At 43.3% G+C, this 12,952-nt stretch overlaps 1 protein-coding gene across 2 annotated transcripts in view; it reads right to left on the bottom strand.

Moving 5' to 3' along the window:
* Positions 1-872: 872 nt before the first annotated feature.
* The window catches only part of bcap31 (B cell receptor associated protein 31), a 15,656-nt gene continuing 3,576 nt past the window's right edge, over positions 873-12,952 (bottom strand). For both annotated transcript variants that reach the window (XM_046871437.1, XM_046871438.1), the window contains exons 5-8: positions 11,302-11,437; positions 7,091-7,220; positions 4,994-5,094; positions 873-1,124 (exon numbers count right to left, since the gene is read on the bottom strand). In XM_046871437.1, coding sequence (XP_046727393.1) covers positions 1,086-1,124; positions 4,994-5,094; positions 7,091-7,220; positions 11,302-11,437 — 406 coding nt within the window. In that variant the 3' untranslated portion in view covers positions 873-1,085. The remainder of the gene's footprint in view (positions 1,125-4,993; positions 5,095-7,090; positions 7,221-11,301; positions 11,438-12,952) is intronic.

Below are 12,952 nucleotides of genomic sequence, written 5' to 3'. Positions count from 1 at the left end.
TTCTTCTGCACTCCTGTGATGTTATGGAGTGAATGCCAAGGAAGTGAAGCATATTTTGAATGAGAAAGCAGCTCATTATGAATCTTTGACCCCTATGACCTCTCCCAGGCACTCCAGCTTCCTGTACACGGTCCTTCTGCACTGCAATGCGCTGAAGCACTGAAAGCAATGACTATTGATTTGCAGTGTTGGAATGAAGCATTAAGAAGATGACACCGAACGTCCCTCACTCTCGTATATCACGAAAGCTGGAGCGGCTAATGCCGTTTAAAAAAAAAGACGGACGCTGGTGATGTTTGGAAACGTGATCTGAGCAGCCTGGTGCGAAGTGTAAACGTCTATTTAAGGGAGGAATCCATCACTTCTACAGCCGAGGCGATCATCTCCCTACAGGGTGAAAGCGAAAAGGAGCAAGGAAGAAAGAAATACAAGCGAAAGTAAACGGAGAGGACGTCGTTTAGTGCTCGGTGAAAGCGTACACCTGAAGCGACACCTGAAGCCGCCGTTTTGGTTGAGAGACACCGGGAGGGCTCACTCGCTCGTCTCCTTTTAAGGGAAGGGATAAACCCGGGAGGGGGAGAGAGAGAGAGAGAGAGAGAGAGAGAGAGAGAGAGAGAGAGAGAGAGAGAGACCCACCTTCAAACAATTTCATGTAAATGGAAAATAATATTTCTCGCCAAAAATTCACATTATTATATAATCACGCATCTGAACAGGATTATCCTCGTAATAATCCACAAGACTTTTTTTTTTTTTTTTTGCAAAATATTAAACAGTACAAACCCGATCACCTCTCATCCACCCCCACAACCACCATTCCCATCAAACCGCTCACTCGAAAATATGGAACAACAACAACAACATCATCATCATTCAGGAATCCATCTGTAACTATTTTATAAAGGGAAACAAAATAAAAATAGACACCGTGGATACGTGACACACCGAGAGCAGCGTTATTAGACATATAATAAAGCATACAGGACGGGATCGCTCCTCAATCCTGTACAGAACAATCCAGCGACAGGAAGTGATGCGTGGACCTGTTGTCGGGGAGGAAGAGGGGTGGCGTGGCGTCGCCTCCATCAGTCTGACTTCTTATCATGCTGAGAGTCAAACGACGCCTAGAAATAACACACACACAAAACAGTGTGAATAAATTATCAGTAAGTGTGAAATATACAGTTCAGGGGTTACTGAAGTCAGGGGTTCAAGCTGCCACTCTTGGGCCCTTGAGCAAGGCCCTTAACCCGTATCATGGCTGACCCTGCGCTCTGACCCTAAACAAAAGGATTTCACTGCGCTGTAATTTGTGATAAAGTCTATTCTATTTTGATGTTGGTGAGAAGGTCAAGGAGGCTTGGGGTTCAGTCAGCGTTCACATTCAGAGCAGGAGATCTTCCACTCCAACCCATGGAAAGCACATCTTTATGTCGTGCTGAAACAGGTTTGGGTCTCCTAGACGCGAATGAAGGCAGGAAAATTGTGAAGCGCCGATCGAGTCTCCGGGTCAAACTCAGAGATCTGCTTTTCATGCACGTCGTGTGCAGAACAAAACCTTGACACTCCTAAGTTCTAGGGTAGCAACCATGCAAGCCAAATCCGTGTGTGTGACTTCAACGAGCATGAACACAGAAACACGTTCTTGGCCTGGATATCAGGACATCTCAATCCCATAGAAAGCTTTGGAACAGCAGCAGGTGAAAACAAACCCCGTGAACTTTAGCTGAATCAAAACCAAAAGCGACCACAAGACCCTGGTGAAATCTTTAATTTTGTTTTGTTTTTATAATGCAAGCTTTGGTTTCCACAAGATATTCCTCGGATTGGAAAGAAAAAAAAACCTAAAAAAAAAAACGGTTATGCTGGTAAATTACGACAGGAATTTCTCAGATGTGTGACAGATGATTTAAAGGTTCACCTGCAGCTAAACCTTTTATAATGTGTGCCATTTTTTTTTTTTTTTTACAACTTTTAAGGACAAGAAACTTCCCGTTCTTTATCACCATTCAGGAACTATTAATGTTATATAAATCCTGTCCCCTTCTTCTTTCTGGTCCTGCCCGATTCATCCTGGAAGCTGAGGATGTTCTTCCTGAAAATCCACACCGAAGATGGATTCGGACTGTAATATATGTGGAGGTATCGAAAAGTTTCGAGACTAGTTTTGTGACAGGCCAACAGATGGCAGCACAAAGTGCACACAGTCACAGGGAGCACCGGCCTTCATAAGTCAGTGAGACAAAAGACATTATCCAGTGTACATCATGAGCCGTGCGACTGGTGCCGTTCTGACCTCAAACGCGAGTTTTTTTTCTAGGTTCCTGCATACTTCGATGGAGATCGAAAGGGGACCATTTTTAAGGCGATGGTGTTTAAACATCAAAACATTTTTTAGAAGTTTCCACCGGTGAACAGATGATGACCTTAATAATGAAGGAACTACGACGAATGGACATTCGGTGATGAGAACGAGGATGGGCCTGGTTCCTCCTTATACCATCTCACTCATCAGAGATTAACATACAGACTAATGTAGAATATCCATAGTTAAAAAACGCTAAGAAAAACAAGCCCTTTTTGAGAACGCACAATTAATTGACTCCTACACACGAATCCTTTGCAGCGAAACAGAAAAAAAAAGCCATGTGTACTAGTCGTTAGCATGTGGGCAGGTGAGCAGAGTTCAAGGAAAAGCCAAGCGATGATAAGGGAACTCTTGTCCACATGTGTTTGATATATGTTGCCACTTGTCATTACATGCTACAGCTTCAGTCAGGGATCAGGGACAAGCTGTGCAACAATGCTGGCCTTCATAAAACAGCTCCAGCGCACAGAGGCAAACATTTCCCATGCAAAATATTGACTTCACTTATAGTGTTTACTTAAACTACATCCAGTGAGGTCATACTGCTGCAAGTCTTCCTGCTGACGTAACTGTTTCTGGAGTGGACAATTTTGCACAATTAGTATTTTCCCTCATTAAACCGTTACTTAAATGCATTCATGTGAGCATTATTAAGAAAGAAATCGCCTTGAAAAGCACGGATGATCAAACGGTCTGAGTGATGCTCGTACCCGAACTCTCTGTGTAATTTAGAATAATCGTCTCGGGGTCCGGGAGAGTCGGCGTACGTCATGGAGTGTTTACTGCTCTGTGAAACAACTGTGGCAGCTCTGTTCTTTCAGACGGAGAAGCACGAGACGTATCCGCAGGGCGGAGGGTATCGAAGCGTGAAAAATAATTGATGTAAGGTTTAACCTTCAACAACTGCATTTACAAGTGCTACTGCATGTCATGCTAGGCCTGTTACCCATGTCTGTTTGGAGGATGCCTCAGGCTTTGCTTCATTTTCACATCGGCGTGATCCACGGGCTGGTGACTTCTGATGAAGTGTTTCCAAATCTCCTCAAAAGACAAACATGTCCCTGTGCAACCAATTAAAAAAAAAAAACAAAAAAAAAACACTAATGCTTACGTGATACGTGAAGGTCTGCAGCACAAGTCTCTTCTTTGTGTAGGACACTGAGATGTCTGAACTTCCTCTAGTCTGTTCCACAGTTGAACCGAGGGTCTAAATGACTTGATCATTCATAATTAATAAGAATTTCTGAGAGGTTTCCAATAAAATCCCGAGGTTCCAGATATAAACATCTGCTATTGGCCTATTTTCACTTTGGTTAACAATTCTCAGACAATGCTGCTTGACCATGAAGATCTGCTTTAAATGGGTTGGATTTGGTGGAAGATCTCCTGCTATGGAGCTCTAACCCTATTTGGACCCATTTGGGATGGACTCTGAGTGCACTCCAGACCTCCTCACCTCACCTACATCAATACCTGACTTATGGTTGAATGACCACAAACCTCCACAAGCACACTCCGAAGATCTACAAAATTCTGAAAGTTTCTGAAATGCTCAAACCAGCTTGTCTGGAACAAGCAACAAACATACCCTAGTCGAGGACTGAAATGTTTGATGATCTTTTGAAGTGAAACCAATAAAGCTCTTTAACTGCTCTATAATCCGCAGGACTGCAGGCCACATGTTTGGGTGATGGGGGTGGAAATTGTTTCTTATACATACTGTAGTAAGTCGTGTGGCTTGACAGGAACCTAAAGGTGGTAGCATGGTGGTTAAGGCATTGGACTATGGATCACAAGGTCATGAGTTCAAATCCCAGAGATAAAAATAAGACACTCTGGATAAGGGCATCTGCCAAATGTTGTAAATGTAGCCGAGATGTAAAATGATTACAAAATACTCATGATGTTCAAAAAGAGAACATGTATTTAATGGTAAGGTGTCCACAAACTTGTGGCCCATGTGAGTAATCTAACTGGTGTTCTAACTGGTGATCATGTTTTTCCCCATAAATGAACAATGGACTATATAACTAATAAACAGCTCCATGACTCCAATGTACATTGTGATCAAAATGAACTGGTTTTTTTTCTTAACCTGAGTACATTGTGTGTGTGTGTGTGTGTGTGTGTGTGTGTTCTACCTGGTTTGATTTCACTTCTTTCATCTGATCACAATGGAGTCTAATTTTACCTGGAGCCTGGTTGCTCGGATTTGCATGAAACTTGAACGGACAAGATTCTGAAGATGATGGACGTGGATTAGGGGTGGAGTTACATTCAAAAATGGCTGTTTCTCAGGATCTTTAAGTCCAGATGAATTTATGAAAGTTCATCTGGTGATGAAAATGTGGTGTACAGTATCGTCTTGTGGATCTGAAAGTCGGGTTCTTATTCACGGTCCACATTCTAGCGGACCCCACAAATTGGATAGTGGACCCCACAAAACAGATAGTGGACCCCACAAATTGGATAGTGGACCCCACAAATTGTTGCTTGTAATATTGTGTTATAATCTCTATCACTGTATTTTGTTTGTTTTTATGCTTCTGCAAGCCGTAAATTCCTGCTTGTGAAGCTTCCTGAACACAGTGAATTGTGTACACGTGTTTCTATGCGTGCGTCAACCTGTAATTTGGAGTGCTCCTCCAGCAGGCGATCGTACTCCACGGTCAGATTCTCCGCCTGCTTTTTCATCGCCTTCACATCACCGTCGGACTTTTGGAGTGCTGCACGGGAACAAACACAGGAAAAACAAACGAGTCAAAAAAAAGAGATGCTGTGTATCAAATTACAACACGCAACCCGCTTCCACGCACGTACACTGCGGCTGTACGTCTACGTTAATGCCTCTATATTAAGGAACAGGTAGTCCTAAATGGATGGGTCCTGTTCCAGTTGTGACGTGTGAAAGCAACAGACTTGGTGTTGTGGTCCAGATTTAAAACACTTCACATGGAAATGACGTACTTTTGCAAAAAAACAAAAACAAAAAAAATTCCTTAAATACGAGCCAACAGCAAACACGCGGCATGTTACGGCCCATGATACACTACAGGCCTTTTTTTTCCCCATTGGCCTTGAATTGAAAATGTTCTGAAACTGGCAGGACTCCCAAGGGCGTGGGCAAATTGTAGCCTGGACGTCGAGAAAAACATCGGGAGTGAACAAGGAGATCAGTCAGTGGCACCGTTTCTAGCGCTCGTGTGGCAGACGAAAAATCTACTCGTACACACCGTGGCGAGACTGGACACAAAGCACGCTGCTATTTGATGCGAGGTCACACTGACTGTCTAAAAGAAAAGGCCTCGGTTATGAAGTGTCTCAGGTTTCCGCCCTAACGAGGTTTAGGAGATACAAAGCCTGCTGAACGTGTGGAGGTCTTTTATGTTTCTACGCAACAAACTCGCTCATGTAACGCTATACAAGATTTACTTTGACCAAACAATTCTATAAACTTCCAGATGTTCCACTTTATTTTAATTGAAAAATCCTCTCTCTGCATGAAGAACAGATTCAGATCTAGTTCTTCACTAGATGGAGGTTTCTTAATCATTCCAGAGCAGTTTAACAGGATTGAGGTGTGGTGACTGGGCAGGTGGTTCCATTATAGATATCCCTCCAGACGTCTGTCTGCTCTCTATATAACACAGGACTCAGACGTACGCTCGGTTCCGCTGAGCCGCAGTCCAGACGGAACTGCATAGTGTATGAAGTATGGAATGGGAGGGTTCTGGAATAAGTCTCCAAAACAACCTCGAGCCATTAATCTTCCACCTCCGTGTGTGAGTGTCTGATCACATCTCTTCTATTCTACAATCTCTAATAAAAGTTCTTTTATTAGAGACAAAAATGTCTCATTTGGACTCCACAGAACTTTCCTCCACTCATTCACTGGAGGATTGTTGTGTATTATTTCTGCTCAGCTATTCGACTTGTTACAACATTCAAATTCAGTACTTGGTCATATCAGCATGCACTTACACAGGAAACCAGGGTTCCCCCCCCCTGATCACAGTAAAGTGTTTTTTTTATGCTCTAGTGCATAACCGGTTTGCACATTTATAATACAATACAACAGGTTTTTTTGTTTTGTTTGTACACTAAATCGGTATTGATCGCGTGACAAATTGTTGTCAACAGTAAACGGCCAATCACGTCGCAATATACAAATGAAGACAAAGTTTCTGATTTCCATATTCAGACACTCGTTTCTCTTTCTTTCTCGGTCTGTTGCTTCACATTTCCATATTCGCCATGTGAATAAGAATTAACTACACCGTGTGGGCAAAAGTATTGGGACACCTGACAATTCCAGCCACGTGTGGTTCTGTTGTACTGGACGTCTTCGGATGCAGTAGAATGAAATATTACATTTATAGCATTTAGCCGACGCCCTTATCCACAGTGACTTTTGATCTCATTCATAGAATTGAGTAGCTATGGGGTTAAGGGCCTTGCTTAGGGGCCCAGGAGTGGCAGCTTGGTATGGCTGTAATTTGAACTCACTGTCCACAAACTTTTTGCCATTATATACGGTACTGTTTAATTTAATGCATAAAATAAATCCTAAGAGATTCTGTAATTGCTGAGTCTACACCACCTTTCATCATCTAACACATCCACATCACACCTTCATTACTCTGAGTGTGTGTGTGCGTCATCACTCTTTCCTGTCATCCCTGGCTAATGTGTATAGATGTGTTTCACCAAGTTGATTTGTACCTTTCTTGGTGGCTTCAAGCTCATCCTTCAGCTTCCTGACCTCCTCCTTCAAGGCCTTGCTCTCCTCCTCCACGCTGCCCTTCACTTTGCCTCCCGCCTCCGGAATCGCCACTCCGGCATCCTTCAGTTTCTGTGTACACACACACACACACACACACAATATCACGTAAATAAGCTCCGCTTTGTACAAGTTGCTCCCAAATGAACACTTCTGCTTCATGAATCAGTAACACGAGCATAAACACTCATTGTTTAGTACCTGGTGGATGGGATCAAACCTAAAGGGCACTGTGGTTTCAGATGGCCTGAACACTGAGGTCAGGGGGAACAGGGCACGGTATAAATCACTTCAAACACAAGAAGGATGTGTTGTGATCTCAGGGAGTTTTGTATGAAGAAGCTTTTAGAAGTTAAATGCTCATCAAAAGAACAAATCAAAGCAAAAAATGGCACGCTTTAATGTCCCAGCCAGGAGGCTTCATGAGAGGGTTCTTGTTTGCCCCAAAGCTGGAGAAAAAAACGAACTGATCCCATGAGAAAAGAGAAAAATGTAGGCGATTTCTACTATAACAAATTTGTCACATATGAATGACAGATCATTGAAACTAATTTCTTATATCTTGAAGGTTCTGCGACTCAAACCTGCGTATGACCAAATGTTTATGTTGGTGAATAATAGTTTATATAAATGTACCCAAATTTATCATTAATTCCCATAAATTCCTTGTAAGTTTTCAATTTGGAATTTCACCGGATAAAGTTCCCTCGGAAATTGACCAGAAATGTCCCGCCCCTTTGCCATCCTGAACCAGACTCATGGTCGAGTGTGTTTAGTAAACTGCTCATGCAAACTGCGCTCCTGAGGCGTCGTAGCAGACTGTTGATGGTGTTGAGATCAATGCCGGTCTAAATCCACCCTTGAGGTGCTCAGGAACCTCATGGATTTTTTATGCTGTTGATGCAGAACCATCCTCAGCTTAGATCTCTAAATGAAGAGAACTCCATTCTGCTCACCACAAGTTCACATCTCTTATTGATTTCTTCCCCCCCACACAGCGTTCCGTTCTGAACGAGACACTGTGCTAGTTCTTTGTGCTACCTGAATGTTTCGACTGATTACCGTTAATATTTGACTTATCGTGATCCTCCGTGAAGCCTGTGAGAGCTTACTGGAGATCAGCCTCCAGCCTGAGTCTTAATCACAGTTCCCTCACGCGCTCTGGGCACGAAATCAAACGCCGGCCTGGTGAACTTTCACCCCGTGTGGTGAGAGGTGAATGAAATGGAATAGAAAATGCTGCTGTTAACCAAAATTCACCAAAGCAGAAACCGGACCTCAGTCTCAATCTCAGGCCCGGTCCGTTTCTCCCATTTCTGTACAAACCTTTTCAGAATTCTTGTTTGAAAATAACTTTTCCTTGAGGACCCATTCGAGGTTTATTGCACGAACCTTGAACGCGAATGGAAATAAACTGTTTGTTGTATCCTTTCCTTATCAGAAGACCTTCAAACTAAAACATATCTGGCTTCAGATAAGCCTGGTAACTCCTCCAAATATTCATACCATCATAGCGTGCTTGAAAGAACAGTGTCTTTAAACATTGTTGGAGTTAAACATTGAACGCGAACGATTGTATAATCGTATTGACATCGGTCGCACTAATCGATATGAACGAGCGTCCAATATCGCCCTCTAGAGTGTAGAACTAGCACGGCATACTCACACGTACACCAGCAAATGTCCGCATTTCATAAGAATATATTACACCTGAGGAGATCCATCACATCCACAAGGTTTTATTTAGGTTCCCCAAAAGTTTGTGGACACCCAAACATCTTACACATTTTCTGGTGCAAGGATTAAAATGATTACAATGGCATTAAGTAGAGGAAAACCAGATGTCCATCTCAAAAGTGAAGGAGAATGTGCTGGATCCAAGCTTGGCCCCGGTTCTCTCCTTCATTACCGTGCAGCAATTTAACATTCCGATTTTGTTTTTTGTGTTAGGCAAATCTCAGTCTGTCGCTGTGCTAGGAGGTGATGCTCGTTATTTGTATGTTCGTGGTACGGACGTTTTGTCCTAGAGATGATTGCCATTCTCGAGCAGGGAACATGCTGCGATTCGTCTTATCTCCCTATTCCCTGATCGAGATTCCACGCATACCCGAGCTCCGGTTTTAATTCGGTTGCAACAGAGCTAATACAAACAAAGACCGACTCTGTTCATTGTCGGCCTGCGTGGCTTCATCAGGATCGCTTTATGAAAAATGCTGAAAAAAAAAAGCAGCGTCACTGGCAATTAAACTCATCTATATATTTCAGATCAGTGGTCCAGATATCTGGGTTCTGGAATTCATACTCCAAAATCCGAACTCAGTGACCCCGTGTTTACTGGGCAAACTCTCTATTTTTAGAAAACACGCTAGTGCTAATTACAGAGGTCGTTAAATCCTGTTCAATCTTCATTCACTTGGAGTTATGCGGATGAAGTTCTGATTGGACCGACCGCAAGAAAGTATCACGTTAAAGCGCTCTGTTGAGTTCTTCGCTACGGTGGTTTTGCTTGGAAAGCTCCAAACGGTTTCTCTGAAGTCGTTTTCCTGAGGAATGAACTTGGAAATTTAATGGGGCTGTTGAATGTTAGAGGCTTCTTCATCTAAACCCTCAGAATACACAGGGCTACAGTTACATTCAAGTGTCCATCAGTGAGAACCTCAACAATGATGAAACCATAACGAATGGACAACGTGAGGACGGGTTCCTCTCAAGTTTTCTTCTTCAAAATCATGACCTAATTTGTATCTTTTTCTGAAAAGCTGCTATTATTATATAAGTACTACACCAATAACATATAGTATCCAAAGCGTGTTGGGTTTGAGATCTAGAGCAGGAGATCTTCTGATCCAACCCATGTAATGCAGATCTTCATGGAGCTGACGTCATGCTCAGGGGCATTGTCATGCTGGAGCATGTTTAAGTCTCTTAAATCAAGTGAAGGGATAAAAAAAAAAAAGAAAGTAATGGCTACTGCATCCGAAGACGTCCGATACAAACGTGTACTTAGAAGTTTGAGGAAGAACCACGTATGTGTGAAAAAGTCGGGTGTCCCAATACTTTTGTTTAAAGTTGTTTCAATTACTGTCGCTTTTCTTAACTCGGGAAAACGTCAGAAAACAAAGAAATAAACTCAAATTTGCGGTGCGTAAGAAAAATTCAGTGTGGGTTCATTTCCACTTCCTTTCACGTCACATAACACGTGAGAGGGGTTTCACGTTGTACGTTCACGACTCCGGCCGATCCCAGAGAGGTCACGGGTCACCAAAGGCTCGCGGCGTAAAGGGAAACATTTTCTTTTTTAATTGCAAATCAAATGCAAACGAATTGCAAAGAGGATGGATGAGGGCCGGTGGCCTTTTACGTAATTTAAATGTGCGCACGTGACACACGCCCGTGAAGACGTTTGGTTTGGAAATTGATAACCCCATATAAATGTTATAAATAAAAATTAACTGCAGACACTTTTTTCCTCCGGCTGTGAATGAGTGAATGAGATTTAGAAAAATGTTGTAAGAGTAACTTTGACAAACCTGGCAACAAAATTAAGTCGACGATTACCCAATATTCAGTCGATAGGCGGCAATCAACAGGCAAATATTTTTTCTGGCTGTTTCTCAGTGTGTTCCTGACCTGCAGCCTGTGTGTGTGTGTGTGTGTGTGTGGAGTAGAGTATTTGCTTAAAAGGGGTAAAGAAGGAAGTGTGGCCAAAAATTGATATTCTATAGTTACAGTAACACGACCAATAATGTGAAACTCCATTTCACGTCCCTCATGTTCCTGTTCTGAAGCAGAGCGGAGACTTTATCTCGGCTTGTTTACGGCTTTATCTCAGTCCGTGAAAAGAAAACAGTGTTTATTTTCTAGATAACGTGTAAACACGGGGCTTTTCCCAACAGACACGGATTCCTCTGTCTGGGATTGTTCAGAAGTTTGTGGACACCTGACTTTGAGACTCGTATTGTGCTTCATTCTGAACATCCCATTCTGCTTTTGAATCCATTCGCTCTAAGAGCCTCCACTCTTCTGGGAAGATGTTCCACTAGATTTTGTGGCGATTCCTTCAGCCATAAGCGTGTTCAATAACGTCAAGTCTCTCTGGAAACATCGCCTGACCGTCAAAATTATTTGAACTGGTCAGAGTGTGTATTCTTACCTCCTGGAGCTTCTCGTTCTCCTCCATGTACTTCCGGGCGGCATCGCTCGCGCTCTCGGCTTGTTTCTGGAAGGCCTGGTTGGAAGCCATGAGCGTGGCCTGCTGGGAAAGGAGACTGGCCAGACGTCGCAGTATCCTGACACACAAACACGGATGTAATTACACAAAGAAGTGTGCATGTACATCTTATATATGCTGCAAGTAGACCAAATAGTGTAGACCAGGGGTCCACAAACTATGGCCCGCACCCATAATATGAAATGTTTTACTCATATCATATCTGTATTTGATAATAAAGTTTGATGGCTGATCGCTGGAACTATCCACAAATCCATACCGCTAGTTTTTCCAGCCTCCGGTCCGCTGTCGTTACAAGAGCGGCCTCTTGAGGCGAATGATGGAATTACAATTTATTCATTATATAAATATAAAAAAATATATTCAGTTATTTCATTTAGCACATTTTCATGATTCACTAGGAGACAAAATAAATTAATTTAATAAATTCTCCACGATAATACTGAGACTCCGGCCAGTGTCATTTTGTTGCAAAGTGACCAGTCACCCATTAAAGAAAGGAAAAATGAAGTGGCCCACGCACAACCCTGCAGTATGTGAATTGTACTCATTGCATCAATACACTTCTGATGTGTGTATTGATACTTTGGCAGGAAGTGCAGGTGAATGTGTAAAGTGTTTGTCCTCAGCTCCATCCCTGCTCGACCCTTGGCCTATCTGCACCAGATTATCCACAACCACACACACACACTGTTCAAAGGGCGAACGTCCAGTCAGGTGGCACGACACACCGTCACCGGATCAAAGACCTTTGCATATTGGCAAACACACACTTTAGGAGAGGCTGCAGGGAGAAACCACACTTAGCATATGCACCAGTGCTGACTGCACCACTCCCCGACGAATCGGAGTGAGCATACGTGACGAACGTGAGAGCTGAGCAGCGAGAGCTGTTCTGCGCATTAGGTCATCATGAGCTTCGGGAGCGCCACTCTCAGGTTGCAGGAGGTACCACAGGAGGCTTTATGGCTTCCAGCTGGCCCTGAACGCTGCACCAGGTTTACATTAGCCTTTCGTCTCCGTGCAAACGGTTTACGTTATTGGTAGCGCAAGTGCGGATTTGCAGCTGAACTCGGACGCTGCATCACGAGTCAGTTTTCCCGGCATCCCTTTCGAACTTATAGTTTGCCGTGCACTCGCTCAACTCGGGGTCTCGGGTGTCAAAGAAGCCGGGCAGAAATACACCGGCTAAATATAATCTCCGTCACCTGTTTGATCACACGCTGCCTGAACCGAGCGGCCGAGGAAAAGTAGTAGTGCTTGTAGCTGGATATTAATATCGTGTCATTCAGAGAAATATAGCCTGGTGCGTGTACGGAGAAGAATGCGGATTGGCTTGCAGTAATGTAAGCAGGGAAAGTGGAGAAAAGAGAAAGGGGTGGGGGTGGAGGGGTCGGACGGAAAATATCCGGGATTCCCAGGTACATCGTGGCATTTTTTCCACTGCTTCAGTCAAATTAATAATAGAGGCTACAGAAATACACCGTTTACATCCACGTGGACCTCTTACATAATCCCACCCGGCCGTGATGGACACTGGAACGCCCGGAATGTTAAATCTGATTAACAGGTG

This window comes from Silurus meridionalis, chromosome 17, assembly GCF_014805685.1.
Source record: "Silurus meridionalis isolate SWU-2019-XX chromosome 17, ASM1480568v1, whole genome shotgun sequence".
NCBI classification, from domain to species: domain Eukaryota; kingdom Metazoa; phylum Chordata; class Actinopteri; order Siluriformes; family Siluridae; genus Silurus; species Silurus meridionalis.
Note: the sequence above shows the minus strand (reverse complement) of the source record. Positions and strands in the feature narration are given on the sequence as shown.